At 44.3% G+C, this 12,639-nt stretch overlaps 1 protein-coding gene across 1 annotated transcript in view; it reads left to right on the top strand.

Annotated features, from left to right (window-relative positions):
- The window catches only part of LOC103778231 (electrogenic sodium bicarbonate cotransporter 1), a gene marked incomplete at its 3' end in the record, with an annotated part of 115,082 nt that overhangs the window by 14,377 nt on the left and 88,066 nt on the right, over window positions 1-12,639 (top strand). The window contains exon 4 of the mRNA XM_008945811.1: window positions 6,496-6,675. Within this exon, the coding sequence (XP_008944059.1) occupies window positions 6,496-6,675 (180 nt within the window). The remainder of the gene's footprint in view (window positions 1-6,495; window positions 6,676-12,639) is intronic.

Here is a 12,639-nt window from a genome sequence, read left to right as displayed (position 1 = left end):
CTGGAGCAGCCTTTGAATTTTGTTAGGAATCTGCCAGTTCAAGTCTGGGTCATTGATGGGGAGCGGGCGATCGTATGTTTGAAATTGAGAAGTGCGAACTTCAGAAGGATGGCTAGGAAGACTTTCGTTCTGGCTAACTATAATGCTGTTACATGGGAACCTTTTAAGGACTGCAGAGGTCACTTTACATAAAGATTAAACTGACCTTTTGAAGATACTTAAGCTCTAGAAGCCTGATGTAATAAAAGAAGACAAAAAATTTCTCTTGTTTACATGCTGTGTTCTCCAGAACAGCTTGGTCAAAAGACCTTGGGTTCATTTTGTAGGAACCTCTCGCAGAGAGGTGGTTTTGTGCCAGAACATTGCAGCTCTGAGACAGACATGCATGTTTGTGCACTAATAAAACCACTACTGTGAGACCAAGGGCCAAGTCCGGTCCATTTGGGCAGGTTGTCCTCTCTTTGGAGGGAAATGTGTCTTCTCCCTGGTTCTGCTGGGGGAGAACAGAAGGGTTTGCAGTCTGGTTTATCTGCAGCAGGTACACTAGCTTGTTCAGATTTCACCAAACATCATGCTCAGTGAATCCTGCTGTTTGCCTGATTGATAAGTTTCTATTCACCTGGAAAATCAGTCATTTTAAAATCAGGATGTTCTGAAAACCTGCTGAGGACAGAGCAGTGACCCTGGGAGTGTGCCTGGTCAGCCCGTCTAGAGGACTGGTCATGATTTGGTTTGGTTTTGTTCTCTTTGGAGTTGCAGTATCTGTGTTCATATGCATTAATGGGCAGAGTCCTTAGCTCTTACACAGTGCTTGGGGAAATCATCGTGTTCCTTGTTCCTCTGTGTGAACCAGCGGTGTTCAGTGACAGGTCTGTGAATTGCCATGTCAGTTCTTCTGCCCAGAATTCACATCTTCCTAATGTATCATCGAAAGCATTCCCATTTGCCTGTTGGTTTTGTTTGGTTGCTTTCATCTGTGTGGAAACCATAGCTCTCTCAGATCCCTCCTGGGACATTTTTAGGTAAAGTAGGACAACCGTGTGGAAAGAACTGGGAAAGTAATTTCTGTTCCGCTGGTGTGCAGGCTGAGAGCCTCATGCCATGTTCATCTGGGTGTGCAGAGCGAGTCCTTGGAAGGTGGAGGTGGTCGGGGTGGAGGGTCTGCACCTGCTCCTCTACCAGCACTTGTCACCCCTTGAAAATCAAGTAGAGTTGAGGGCACTTGGCACGTGACGGCGTGGCCTTTTGTTCTTATTTCTTGAGCAGATTTGAAACTAAGCAGGGCTTAGTTTGGGACTTGCTTAGTGCTACTTTTAGTATCTCCCCTGTAAAATGGATCATCCCTGTGATTTATTTCTCCTTCTGGGCCAGCATGTTTTTATGTCATTTATTTTCTTGAATTCTCATGCAAAACAAGAAGTGCCCTCCTGCTGCCACCCCAAAGGTTGAAAAGCAGCAGCTAGAAGCTGGACTGACCTGGCTGTAATCCCAGCAGCATGTTGGCTGGTGCCACGTCTCGCCGGGTGCTTGGCCGTACACAGACACCTTCTTCTTGGCTGCAATTTGTGCTGTGTCATCTTCTGCTGATAAGTACATAGTGGGCTGCATCCCCTGCCCATCTCATGCAACTTCCAAGCTGCGGTAGGTGCTGATTCCTAAATGTCACACATCTCCATGGAGTAAGTTCTCATAAAGTTAGCAGCTTATTAGTGGTAGGAGTGAAAGCTCCCAGGATGTATTAGAAGCCACATCAGTAAGTAAAGCTTACCCACCCTGGGGCTACATTGCATTTCAGGTCCATCCAGGCACGAGACTGATAGCTAAGCCAGGGAATCGGGCAGACTTTTACCTGCCTGTCTCGTCTTATAGCTCAGCCATGTCTCAAAGTTAAAGGATTGGGGCGTCCTGAGCAAAGTTGTTCATCTGGGCGGCCTGAAATACCTGTCCTGGTCTTCACTGAGAGCCTGGCTGCCCAGGAGGCACGAGTGGCCAGAGCTTGTGGAGGAGAGGCTGGTGGTCTAAACATGCCAATTGTAACCACAGGAGCATGTCCAAGCCTTGTGTGGTTTAATGTGATTCTACAGGTTCTTTGGAAAGGAGCCTTGAAAGTGAAAACCAGGGCCAGGTGAAAACTGCTAATATGTGTCATTTTCATGGCTTTCTAAATTTTTAATGTTAGGTTGCAATGTTGTTTCCTTCTAAGGTGCCAGCCTGTGGTTCTTTAGGGGCTAGTCTGACCAGGCTCTAAGTCTCAACAACCCTGGTCATGTGGAAGAGATTCCTTCTGAGATCTTATGCAGCAGGCACATTTTACCCTTTGATCCTATAACTTTTGGCTTTCTCCAAATGACCAAGTTTGGGGTTTTCTAAGCAGAAGCCATTGCACTGTCACCATGTTCTTAAAAGAGGGGGAAAGACTGTTGATACAGGATGGAGCTCCCCAGAGTCACCTCAACTCAGACTTCATGAGAAACCTGAGCTCTGCAGCTCTCTGTAGGTGTGTCATACATCAGGTCTGTTTTGTATAACTCTTCTGGGAGGAAGTGGTTTCTTGGTAAGAAATGATAATGCACTTTAAGGCAAATGTGGTAGCAGAACTAGTTTGGGAAACATGACTTGAATCGATTTCTGCCTGTAGAGATGGCTTTTGTCATATGCCGTCGGTTTTGTGGCATCAATAGATCCACGTGTTTCAAGTAGTGTAGACTGCTGGCACTTCACAGACCTTGGAACATCCAGTTTGGGGCTGACATGACTGCATGGATTTCTTACCGTTATTATTTTTCAGTACAATTATTTTCCTCCTCTATTTACGTTTCTTTATGCCCCACATTTCCCTCAATGGACTAACTCAGAAAAGCAGTAGCACGGAGTTGCTCGGCGGCCTGGCTCATGGAGGCTGGGGTCTGGAGCAGTTTTGTCTCATGCTGCTGGGGTCAGCACGTGAGCTTGTGTGGAGTGCACCACTTGAGATTTGGATAGTTTTGTTCCCAGGGCGTCAGCAAGACTATGCTTGGCCAGGCTGGAGACAAGAGATGAAGAGATATTCTTGCAGGCAGGGAGGGAAGGCTGCATTGTACAGAGCTTCAATTGAGTAATACATGAGTGGATTTTCACCAGTAAAACTGACTTAGGGAGTCTCCCATGCCCAAACTCTAAATCTGGACTCTGAATCATAAGCTGCTGTTCTTTAATAGTGCTTAATAAAACAAAAGATGTAGTCTCAACCAACATTTTTCTGGGGGGAAAAATACCTCTCTGATGATGACTATTTCTTACTCTATTAATAATCAGATGAAATGATTTTGCTCCCAATTTGGTGCACAGTACAGTTTCTCCTCAGGCTGAAGAAGCTAACTTCAAAAGTTTTAGCTACGGCAGGGGTAAGTTCAAGGAAGCCACAACCCACCAGAAAAGGTGCCACTTTGACCTGCAGGTCTCGCTGTGCATCTTGCCTACAGGATTTCAGTGTTGGGAAATAGGCGCCTCTCGTCAACCGAAACGCCTCTAAAAATTAATGAGATGCACAAAGGCTAATTGTCTTCCTGGGGGAGGGTGGTGAGAGCAGCCCCTAGAAAAGGCTGGGAATGCACAGAGGGCCATGGGAGGAAACTGGCTACTGGCCCGTGTTGGGTATACTCGAGCAAGTTACAGCTGAGCGGGACCTGGATTACCAGGAGAAGTTTAGCAGGATATTAGCACAGTGCTTGTGTGTCACCTTAAATTTATCAGGCATCACTATTTGTAGCCGGTGGTTCTCATGGGAAAGGCTCTGTTCCCCCAGCAAGTAGGAAATGTCTCAGAAACGCAGTGCATTGAGAGTATGTGTCAATTGTTTCCTTCCAGGCGCTTTGGGAAGGGAGCCTAGAAGTTTATCTCAGCATTTGCAGCAATATAAACAGATACCAAGCACTTCAAATACGCAGAAAAGGAAAATGTCTTGCTTGGCCTCCCTCAACAGACTGGGAGGCGGCAGGAGGGGGGCAATAAAAAGCAGCATATTCCCTTGCGGAATGGGGAAAATCAGCTAAGTAATGCAGATGTTTGCCTGCATATATACAACTTAATTTCATATTACCAAAATCTGTACTGTGCACACGTGGCCCAAAAGATTAAAGATATTGTCCAGTTCTGTTGGCAGCATATTAAAGTATTAAGACTACGGGCGTACTATGATGTGTTTCTGTTATCAAGCTGACCACAGAGTTAAAGTGATTCAAATGAGGACATTGTTAAAGTACAGATACCGGCGTTGCCCTATCCTTTTCTACCTGGCTTTTGGATGTGATCCTGGCTGTAAGATTCCCTTGGGAACAGCTGGTGCTGCCACATCTGTCCTGGGGCCACCCGATGGCTCCTGCCTGCGCTCGGATAAGATGCTCCCCTCTCTGTCCCTGTGTAGTATTTATGCCATCTGCTGTGTTAAAGCTGATGTTCCCAGCTGCAGGAGTGGCTTTCCTGGTTTCCTTTGGCACGTGAGAGCTAACTCATACCTTCAGGTGTTGAGCTGGAAGGTCTTGCTGCAGATGGTTCCAGCTTTGTGGCTCTGCCCATTCTCACAGTGCTGACACGCTGGGCTGGAGACATCGGCTGCAGGTCCCTTGTCTTCTGTCACTGTTGTGATTTTGGACCTTGCTCCACCCCAGATTTCTGCTTCTTTTCCTGTCCTGCTCCCTGAGATGGCAAGTTAGTAGTGTCCACTACTGTGCCCAACAGTGGTACAGCTGTTGGCCTGGGGAACTTCTCATATCTCAGCCTAGATAACACTGGCTGAAAACTAACTGTAACTTCACTCAGAGACATTTTCACTTACTCTTCATAGCTGTTTGCTTATATCTTGTTATCTGTTTTATTTATTTAGTGTGGTCTTCTGCATAATTGCAAATGACTTTGGAACCAAGATATATCACACTTAGCTCCTGTCTGGGGTTTAACATGTATTTTTTCAAGTGATTGTACTGGAGAAAAATTTTTTTAATCCTTCTAATTTTGGTGGTCTTTGAGAATTAAGAGTGCAGTAGGAATTAAGACTCCAGAGGAGCTACTCCTGGAGATCTGTATACCTAAGTAGCCTTGCTGGGCTGTAGAGCACATCTAGATGGGGGTGAGAGACAGTGTGATATGCACAGGACATGAGCTATTTTCATGAGTTATTTGGATGAGCTGCTGGCCCCATCCTTGCATACAGCTCATCATTCCATTGTTTGCAAAGCCCCTGGGGAATGCAGGTAGCTATTTTAAAATTGCTATGTAGGAGGAGCACTCTGGTCAAGGAGCTTCTAAAAACACCTCAGATGCTTTCAGTAGGAAAATCCACATACAGAAAAGTTGGAGGACTCTTCAGACTTCACAGGTGGCCTCGGGAGTGTGTGGAATTTGAAATGGCAAATGCAGGGTTATTTTTAATGGAAAAGTCAGTTTGTTATGGGATTTTGGTACTTTGTGCCTAAATTTTCAATTGTTCAGTCTCAGAAATTGGATTTATCACAATGAGGAGTTAGAGACACATGTTTAGCAAGGAAATTAAACAGTGGCTGAGGACTCTGGCTTTACTGTTGCTTTGGCATTTCTAGAGCAGCTTCATGTGTCTTGCAAGTAGGTGCTTCATCTGGAACCTTGTGAAGAGTTACATCTGAAGAGGCTTTTTTTGAAATCTTACAGAAAGATGTCTGAACTACCCAAATGCTTTCTGTATGTACAAGGGAAGATATTTATCCTGAGTTGGTAGAATTGCAGAAAGCCCTGAAAATAAAATGTTTCCCAAACTCATCAAAAAGACATAATGGTTGGCAAATAGAGTTGAAGTGCTTTGGTTTGAAGTGAAAGCCTGTGTGAAAGAAGAACATCATGCTTTGTGTTCACAGTCAGCGTACGAAATCTGGCACTTCCTCTTCTATTAGTTCATTTTTATTTTGGAAAGTGTCAAGTACTGAGAAGTTTACAGTAACTCCTGTTAGCAGTCCTTCCTCAGCTGCTGTGTTATAATAACCCTGGTGGTACTTTGATGCTTGTTACACAACAGACTCTGTAGTCAAGTGATGTAAGTTGTGTTGCTCTGAGCTCTTCAATTAAGCTGGATCAGTTTGCACAAGGTAGGTGTTAAATCCACCCAATGTATTGGGTAAAAGAAATGGAGAAATGAATATAGGATGTTTTTGAAGAGCACTGTAGCCAATATTGCAGAAGGATAATGGTGGCCTTCTGTGGCTTTTATTTTTATTTCTAAATGAGTCACAAGAGCAGAATCATTATCAGAGAGATTGTACTGGCATGCACTCTCAGAAATGACTGTACAAAAAATACTTTTCCAATGGTGGCTCATGAGCTCCCAGCTCATATTTGGAGTCAAGAAACACAGCACTGATTAATGTCAGGCCAGGAAAGAAAGGGACTTTGCTTGCCAATTGAGATAAAATGCAGCGTGACCTGTACTGGCCAGTGATGCACAAACTACATGCAGTGGCAGTTAATATTTGCTATGCTTGTGTTCCCTAGGTCATCACACTATTTACATTGGGGTCCACGTGCCGAAGAGCTATAGGAGAAGGAGGCGTCACAGAAGAAGACCTGGGCACAAAGAAAAGAAAGAAAAAGAGAAAATCTCTGAGAACTACTCGGACAAGTCCGACGTAGAAAACACTGACGAGACAAGCAGCAGCATCCTTAAACCCCTCAGTAAGTACTGGTTTTGGTTGTCTCTGGCTACAATGGTCTGTTGTCTAGTGATCTGCTCCTGATCGCATCGTGGAGGAGGAAACTTGATCCAAAAAAACAGTCATCTCACGTTGCAGGGTCAGAGTAGTCTTAATGGGTTGCTGTCAAATGGCTGCTGTGCTTGGAAAAGGCACAGGCTGGAGCAGACATTTCATCCCTCAGTATCACCTGAGGTTGCTCCTGAGCTAATGCTAGCCAGGAACAGGCCAGATTTTAAAAAGCAATATGACACTGTGTGTAAAGAGATAGCAAGAAAACACAAAGACCGAGCTGATGTCTAGACAGCTCTACTGCAGCTTCTGCATGGCTCTCGGGGTAAGCACCCTCTCAGAATTCAAGCCCCCCGTGGTTTCAACTAGAAACAGCCTCATGAGAGCAGGTTGATGCCAAGAGCCAAGACCACTGCTACAGATTGTGAGGAACATACTCACATGGGATTTGGCTTTGCTCTATCAGTAACTTGTGGTGCTAATAGGTCTTTTCCCTATCTGCCTTTAAGAACTCTAGATATTTTAAGTTTAATTTATATATTTACATCTCTCTTGTTCTTTGGCGTGCAGGTGACCTGTTCTGTAAAATTCCCTTTTGGCTTCTGGATGTATCACTGTCATCTGAGAATTTTCCCATAGTCTTTTCCACCTTGACCTCTTTACATATTTTTGGAGTGGGATCACTTAAATCCTCCACAATATTCCAGATGTCCCATGTGATAGCATTAATACTGCATCATTTCTAACTTTTCCTGTATTGTTCACCATCTCATGTATCCAGATGCTTTACCAGGTTCATGCGGGGACTTGCTGGTTTATGCTGGTGGCCAGATCTTTTTACGAGCTGGCACAGTTAATTTAGAACACTGTAAAGGATAGGAGTAGTTCAGATTACTGTCTTGAGTTTCCAAACATTGAATTACATGTTACCTCATATCCCCAGGTTTTTTTCCCTTCTGAAACTCTTGTCTTCATAGCTGACCTGAATTATTTGTTTCCTACCTTTTTTCTGCTGGCTGACAAGCCTTTCTCCTCTAGTTCTGCACGTGTAATAGTGCCAGGTGTCCTTCAGAAACCTCCCCTGTTCTGCTTTTGACCTTCTCCATCATTTATAAATGGCTCTTTATTTCCATGTAATTTTCTGTCTCTCAGGTGGCTGCCGATCTGAGATGGTTGTTGGATATTCAGACAGTTCCAGCTTTAGGTGTCTCTTAACTGGACCTTTGATGAAGGCTTTTTGAGGTTCTGAATGGCTTATGTGTGCCATGCATCCAGCTGCCATGTTCCTTCTCAGTCATGGCAACGTGCCCGAGAGAACCAGTTCTCTTCAGACGCTATCAGCTTAGTCTGAGATTCAATAATGGCAACTGTGGCAAGAAATCTCAGTTATAACCCTGGAGAGGGGGTTTAATCTTCATCTGTTAATAGTAAATGGATGAGGGTATGTGGCTCAAATTCTATTTGAAAAAAAAAAAAGAATATTTGAAATAAAGAACTGGGGGATTTTGAAGAGCAGTTTTAATGGAATTGGGAGAGAGCTGAAGTTCAGTATGTTACTAGAGTTAGGACGGTTTGTCAGTAGGCAGTGTGTGGCCTCAGAAACTGTAATATCTGTTAGGGCTGCACAGCTTAGTAGAGTGGGACAGAATGCACACGTTTGCTACTGAGTAGGGTGCCAGTTGGCCAGAAAGGAAAGAGGTTTGGATTTTGCTTTTCCTCTTTGAAGGAGGGAAGAAAATAACAGAAAGTGAGCAAGAAGTGAAACTCTGCAGGGTGTCTGCAGACAACTGGAAAGTGAGTGTTAGTCTAACATGCTTGAGGTCATTTCACAGGGGTGGGTGGTTGTAAAGGGACTGCATCTCCTGGAGCTAGCCCAGCTCTGCAGGGGCTTGCAGGTGGGGTACACGGTGTTTCCACAATGTCAGAAGAGAAGGAACAAAAAACAGAAAAACAAAAACAAACAAACAAACAAACAAAAACCAAAACAAACAAAAAAAAAGAGGTGCTGGACACCAAGGCAAAGTTTGCAAAATCATTAATAACCTAGTTGTTAAAATAGCTCCTATAAATTCAGGAAAGTACTTGTTTGTTTCCATATACTGAGAGCTTTGTTTTCACTGAGTAGAGAGGTTAAGCCAGCTTCCGTTTGATACATCACTTCTAGTCCTTGGTCTGTCCCAAAGGACAGTGAAGCCTAAACCAAAGATGATTTCTCAGCTTCTTTGGTGAAAACTGCGCAGTTAGATTTTCACCAAATCTGGTTTTGACTCACCAGGTCAAGCTGCTTGTCCGACAACAAGTAAACCTGACAAAACATGTCTGTGGATACAGACAAGGGAGTAAACAGGTCCAGAAATGCAAACCTTCCCTATAAATCTTTTGTTCCAGTTCAAAACCAGTCTAGCTGCACTCCTGTATCTGGGAATTGGTGCAGTGTGGAAATATCCATCCTGCTTTTACTTTAATCTGTGCTCAGTTCAGCCAAACAAGCCAAACTCTGGTTCATAAACAACCTTCATCTCTCCTATCTGTAGAGGGTTAGGGAAATTGAACATGTACAGATATGTTTTATCCTAAGTACACTGTTGCTTGGGAAAGATGCCTCCTTCCAAAATCCAGACAGGACTATGCTCTGATAGACTCAGGAGGAGGCTTGAAGGTGATGTTCCCTTTGCATAGCCCTTTCGGTATATTCCAGGCCTGCAGGGGCTGTCTCTGAGCTCACTTAAAGAGAAGATGGGAGTTCACAGCCAGGACTGCTGACACCAGTGCTATCTGAAACACAGACTGCTACAGAGCCGTGTTCCAGACCAAGCACCTGATTGCTAAAAACACTTCCTTCAACTAGCCTGGCCCTGGCTCCAGCTAGGACCAGTAAGAAGGAAACAGTTCTTTTTAGCAGTGGTTATTCTGCACCATCCAGGAGGCTGGCACACAAGTATTTTTGAGGTAGAAAAAAAATTAAGATATGTTACTGCATTACTAATAAGTGGGCTTTAAATACTTGCTTCTTGCCTGCCTGAAACACACCTAAACACTGGGAAACAGATGGAGATTTCAGCTGTGAGAACACTGCAGGAGAAGGACAGCATATTGAGAGATGTCAGATGGGTAAAGTGGGGTTTTCAGAGGGAAGGCTGAGTGATTTTTGTAGTGCTAATGGAGGGAGTATTGACTCACTAGTATTTTGGGCATATTCAATCAGCCCATGATTCACTATGGTTAATTATAGTCATTTAATTAAAGTTGTGGGTCTTTTGTCCCAAGTAACAAGCAGTAGCATGGGAGGAAACGGCTTTGAATTGTGCCAAGGGAGATTCAGGTGGCACATGAGGAAAAATGTTTTCCCCAGGAGTGTTGCTCAGGCCTACCTCAGGCTGTCCAGGGCAGTGATGGAGTCCCCATCCATGGAGGGATTTCAAAGCCCATAGAGTTGTGGTGCTGAGGGACATGTGTTGGTGGTGACCTGGCAGTGCTGGGGGAATGGTTGGGCGCAATGATCTGAATGGTCTCTTCCAACCAAAACAACAGTACTGGACTTTGTTGAGTGAAGGAGAGACTCAGCTGGACAGAGAAGAGAGCTAATGGTGGGAAGCTGCAGGAGGCTTGCCAGCTGGCTCAGGTAGTGTGTCAAGCCTGATTCTTCCTCCTCGGGTCATCTGATGGCTTATCTCCGTGTGAAGCAGGTGGTGTGGTTTGCTGTTACTTGCAAGGGATGAGACGAGAGGAACAAGGAAGGAGAATTGAAGTTTCTTCTTCAGGACAGGCTGTGATCTGAATCCATGTCCCTCTTCCTCATTCTTTACTCCAGACTTGCAGAGATTTTTCCCATGAGGAAATGCATCTCTGCTTGATCTCGGAAGGAGTTTCTTCTCATTGTCTGATTGCCCTCCAGGTTAATTTGGCTCATCTCTCTGGCTCAAAACTAATGAAGTCATGTCTCTTAGTATGCTCTGTTGTAGCAGGCAGTGTGCAGGCGCTGTGTTTAGGTACGCAGCAGTAAGAGGTACCCTTCAGAGATGCCTGCTCTTGTGCAGAGCTTGGGTTGTCTTTGGCTTTTTGTGCAGAAAGGTCAGAAAAGCTGCATTGAAAACAGAGGTTTAGATATCAAGGCATTTACCAAGTGTCCTGCACCAATTTGGGCAGAGGTAGGTGTCACACAAGCAGGGAGAAGATAAATAAAGCTTGCACACTTAATTTAAATGTATCACATTTGGTGTTGCATGTGTAGAATGTTCGTGTTAACAAAGATACAAATCTCTCTGTTTCAAAACTGATATTGTGTGTAGAACAGAAGTGCCTGGAGTATGAGGTACAGATGTGGCCTGATGTGAGCAATAACCACATCAAAAGAAACAAAGGTAGAATGTTTGGAAGAATTTCTTCATGGACAGAGTGATGAGGCATTGGACCAGGGTGCCCAGGGAGGTGGTGGAGTCACCATCCCCAGAGGGGTTCAAAAAATGTGTAGATGTGGCACTTGGGACATGGTTTAATGGTCATGGTAGTACTGGGTGGTGGTTGGACTTGATCTTGGAGGTCTTTTCCAACCTTAATGATTCTATAAAAATGTGTGATTCTGTAACAGAATGGAGATGCTTAATTTTGTTAAGTTGACCTGTGCGTGGCCTGTAGTTTCTGAAAGGTAGGAAACTCTCTGTATTAGTGACTCTGAGTTCAGTGGCTGGGGTGAAAGTCCTTTAATAGGGAAAGGTGGTGATTACAAGCAAACAGAGAGCAAGAAGCCTAAAATAGAAAATACCTGCCCTTTTACAAAATATCTGGGGGAATTTCATGCGTAGTCAAGTATTGCAAGCTACAAACTAACGACTTCCAGTACTACACCTCTGTTCAAGCACTATGGCATTTTACACAAAATAATCAGATGATTCTTGAGGTATTTCTCCTCTGAATCACAAAGTCTTCACAGTTGCCTGATTTGAACTTCTTTCATTTTTAACAGTGTTACATGGAAATAGGATGAAGAAGGAATTTGCTATGATGGGACAGGGAGCTGCCTCATGACATTACTCTTAATTTGTGTGCTCAGGGTAATGCTTAAGAGAAATGAATGGGAGGAGAAGATCAGTGTTTACAATTTACTGGAAGTGGGGATTCAGCAAGGTACTGGCACCCAAAAGCATGGAGCAATGAAGAGGGGCCTGTGAAACTACTAAGCTGCATGTTGTAACAGAATTTTCTTGGTGCTGTTGTCTGTGAAGAGACTAAAACTTGATTTTGGGCAGCAGTTAAAATGTGGATGGGTAGATAAATAGAACTGCAGAGTCTAAATTTTGGGAAACCTGAAAGGAGATGTCAGTGACTGTGAGTGGAGACTGTCTTTCATCTCGCGCTGTTAGCTGCAGCTCGGCTGCAGAGGTGAGGTTTGGGCTGGATGGATCAGATTTGCCATGTAGGCAACCGCTGTGTCGTGCTGTGATGATGACCAAGTGCCATCCCTCACTACAGGTTAATGTGCAGCTTATAACAATTCCAATCCAAAATTCAGCCTTCTCTCAAAAGTAAGTTCTTTGTAACCTGGGGCTAGGAAAGCTGAATGTCCAGAGAATCGGGCTTGCTTTGGAGGTTGCTCTCAGCTTTGGGTGTGTGTGCTAAGACTTGCTGCTGGATGCCTGTGTTTAGGTATGTTTGCTGTGGAGAAGGAATACAAATCTAATAGCTTGTCTGAGCCTGACAGACCCCACAATATCAGCTGGCACCACATTTTGTTTTTGGAAACTGGTTAATCAGTGCTTGGTTTAGTGAGGTGCTTAATGGTATTGAAGATGTTGTGGTGAAGGATGTCTTGAAGAAGATTTTGTAGCACAAATTCACCACGCTGGTTTGAATAAGTGGAGGCTTTTTTGGTTTTAATCCAAGTACGACAGTTTGTCTGTAGCTTCTGGTTAGTGTGGGACACCCAGAAGTTGATGGC

The sequence above is a fragment of the Merops nubicus genome, unplaced genomic scaffold (genome assembly GCF_000691845.1).
Source record: "Merops nubicus isolate BGI_N331 unplaced genomic scaffold, ASM69184v1 scaffold13570, whole genome shotgun sequence".
NCBI classification, from domain to species: Eukaryota; Metazoa; Chordata; class Aves; order Coraciiformes; family Meropidae; genus Merops; species Merops nubicus.
This window is presented reverse-complemented; position numbering and strand designations above follow the sequence as displayed.